At 43.5% G+C, this 3,164-nt stretch overlaps 1 protein-coding gene across 1 annotated transcript; it reads left to right on the forward strand.

Moving 5' to 3' along the window:
* The first annotated feature begins 1,971 nt into the window (after window positions 1-1,971).
* On the forward strand, window positions 1,972-2,601 carry LOC101347735 (keratin-associated protein 13-1-like). The gene is made up of 2 exons (XM_004390836.3): window positions 1,972-2,288; window positions 2,379-2,601. The coding sequence occupies exons 1-2, from the start codon at window positions 1,999-2,001 to the stop codon at window positions 2,599-2,601; spliced, it is 513 nt and encodes a 170-aa protein (XP_004390893.1). The 5' UTR covers window positions 1,972-1,998.
* Window positions 2,602-3,164: the final 563 nt, after the last annotated feature.

A 3,164-nucleotide genomic window follows, 5' to 3' on the forward strand; every position in this document is an offset into this window, starting at 1 on the left:
AATCTTCTCTCTGGTTGCTTTTATCTTTGCAGAGTTATTTAAAGTGAGACTTAAAATAAGGAGGCCATGGCTCCAACTTCAATTTTTCTTCTATGTTACAGAGAATGAGACAAGAAGTATGGACCCTATCTGAAAGAGTGTCATCTGGTATGGGTTGACCAAATGTTTTAAGACCCATGTAACTCAAATATTTAAAGTTAGTGATTTCAGGAAAATTTTGCCATTACCAAAATATTATTTTAGGTATAAATTAATGATTGCACCTAAGAACTTGCCCATCGTAAAAGATAAATAAATAAAGAAAAGTTGATTTAGGGTATGTTGTGTGCCATTGTGTCAATTACGACTGATAGCGACTGTATAGGACAGAGTAGAACTGCCTCATAAGGTTTCGTAGGCTGTAATCTTTAAGGCAAAGGAGTCTTGGTGATGCAGTTGTTAAGTGCTTGGCTGCTAACTGAAAGGTTGACGATTTGAACCCACCAGCTGCTCTGCAGAAGAAAGATGTGGCAGTCCGCTTCCATAAAGATTACAACCTTGGAAACCATACAGGGCAGTTTTACTCTGTCAAACAGGGTCACTATAAGTCAGAATTGACTTGAAGGCAACTTTTTTTTTCTTTTAATATTTAAGGGAGCAGATCTCCAGGTATTTTCTCCTGAAGAGCAGAGTGACTGCTGGGTTGGAACTGCCGACCCTTTGGTTAGCAGCTAACGGCCCAGCGCTTGACCATTGTGCCATCAAGGCTCCTCTTTAGGGCACAGAAAAACCAAACCCATTGCTGTCAAGTCAGTTCGACCAGTGGTTAAGTGCTCGCCTACTAACCAAAAGGTTGGCAATTAGAACTCACTAGCTGCTCCTCAGGAGAAGGATGTAGCAGTCTGCTTCCATAAAGATTACAGCCTTGGAAACCCTATGGGGCGGTTCTACTCTGTCCTATATGGTTGCTGTGAGTCAGATTTAGGGTATACACATAGAATAATGCCCTCTGTAAAGCAAGTTTATCAGAAAAATATAGAGACCCTCAATTCTAGCAAATGCTTCTATTCAGTCTCACTAAAAGGGTAATGGTTATTGTTTCCAAAGTAAACAAGTCTAAGGAAGCCTTGCTTTAAGGAAGTGTATTGGCATGAACACTGAGGAGGAGATTTTTAGCCTTTCATTCTGATCATGAGATCAGGATGTAAGAAAGCCAGAAAAGACAGCCTGAGTGCTCTGACAATGAATTCACAATTAAACCAAAAACCAAACTCATTGCCGTTGAGTTGACTCCCACTCATAGTGACCCTATAAGGCAGAGTAGAACTGGAATGTGGTTTCCAAGGAGCAGCTGGTGGATTCGAGCTTCTGACCTCTTGGTTAACTGCCCGAGCTCTTAGCCACTGCGCCCCCAGGGCTCCAATTCACAACTGAGTTTAGCTAAAGTAATGTATATTAAGAATTTAAATGGATTAATATAAACAGAAAAAGAATGAAAAGTTCAACTGCCAGATCGTTGAGACTTCTCAATGTGGTGAGTATTTGGAGAAGTCCATTAAAATGTGCTTGTGAAGAAGAGAACAAACAATTGGAAACCGTAACCATGGGTGCTCCTGATAACTAATTGAAGTGAAGAAAAAGTTCATGTGATTTCATTTGGTAGGACAAGCACTCACGGTACACATGAATAATGAGGAGGGAAGATATTTGAACATGTGATGACCTAAAGCTTTGAAGGTCAAACCACATTAATTCTTAGGGAAATAAACTGAGTAGCTCCCTCTTATGTGTACCAGAGTGATTAAAGTACAATTAAGAATGTGAAGACGTGATAATTTAAACTTCAGCAATAAACTCGTGAGGTGTCCTTGGATAAAAAGATGAGCAAGGAGGAGGAAGCATCTGGACAGTGGACACACCCAGGTCTAAGAGTATATAAAACTTGGAGTCCAGATGATGACATTGAAACTCAGAGCACCCTCTTACTGTAACTCAGCTGAACTCACGTCTCCTGTCACCATGTCCTACAACTGCTGCTCTGGAAACTTCTCCCGCTCCCTGTGGGGTTCCCTGGGCTACCCAGGCTCTTCCTGTGGCTCTTCCTCCCCCAGCCACCTGGTCTACAGCACTGGTCTCTGCTTTCCCAGCACCATCCAGCTGGGCTCCTCTCTCTACAGGGGCTGTCAGGAGACCTGCTGTGAGCCCAGCAGTTACCAGAACTCCTGCATGGTGTCCAGCCCCTGCCAGATGTCACGCTACCACCCGAGGACCTCCGGGTTCTGCAGTCCCTGCCAGAAGACTTACACTGGGTCTCTGAGCTTCAGTACTAGAAGTAGCTGCTCCCTGGGCTGCGGAACCAGAAGGTGCTACTCAGTGAGCTGTGGATCCGGTGGCTTCAGACCCCTGAGTTATGGTGTCTGTGGTTTCCCTTCCCTGGGCTATGGATCCAGAAGCTGCTACTCACAGGGCTGTGGATCCAGTGGCTTCAGGTCTTTGGGATATGGAGTCCATGGCTTCTCTTCCCTGGGCCATAGATCCAGATTCTACTGCCCAACCTACCTTGCTTCTAGGACCTGCCAGTCTTCTTGTTACAGACCAGCCTGTGGATCTGGCTTCTACTGATCAACTTGTTGAGTCTCCAGACCTTTTGAGCTGAATGTTCCAGTCTCTGCTCAGAGCTTCTCTCACAGGCTTTCTCAATAATGTTTGCTAACACCTCTCAATACCAGCTCCTCACCTTTTCATTAATGACAAGAACCAGCTGACAGACTTCTTCTGACAGATTGTGAAATTAATCAATGACAAAAATACGAAGTTTAATGTCTGTAATATTGAAACGAATGATTCAGATTCATGTCAAAAGCCTGTCTTACAAAAGAGATAGAAGTTCACTTATGATTGACCTAATAAACTCACACACTCTGGCATCCAGCATGTTATCATTGTTCTTTATTGATTTTCAAAGTTTGATTTTGAGCTGTCTTTGGAGTGCTCTTTCGAGTACCTTCCCTAGGAAATGGATTTGGAGCTTGGGTGGCTTCAGGTCTGGTATATGGAAGACTCTGGGCACTCTACTGCCTAAGCCGTAACAACTACCTGTCTTTGCCACCAAAGCTGGTAGGATTTTAACAGTGTTATTGGGAATATGCCCATAATGAGGTCAACATGCTCATGTTTTCAATAAA

The sequence above is a fragment of the Trichechus manatus genome, unplaced genomic scaffold (assembly GCF_000243295.1).
Source record: "Trichechus manatus latirostris isolate Lorelei unplaced genomic scaffold, TriManLat1.0 scaffold00334, whole genome shotgun sequence".
In the NCBI taxonomy this organism is placed as follows: domain Eukaryota; kingdom Metazoa; phylum Chordata; class Mammalia; order Sirenia; family Trichechidae; genus Trichechus; species Trichechus manatus.

Excerpts from the sequence above, each read along its gene's own strand:
- LOC101347735 (XM_004390836.3), top strand. The coding sequence starts at position 1,999 with ATGTCCTACAACTGCTGCTCTGGAAACTTCTCCCGCTCCCTGTGGGGT. Across the intron at positions 2,289-2,378 it reads TGCCAGAAGACTTACACTGG|ACCCCTGAGTTATGGTGTCT; the intron begins GTCTCTGAGCTT and ends CGGTGGCTTCAG.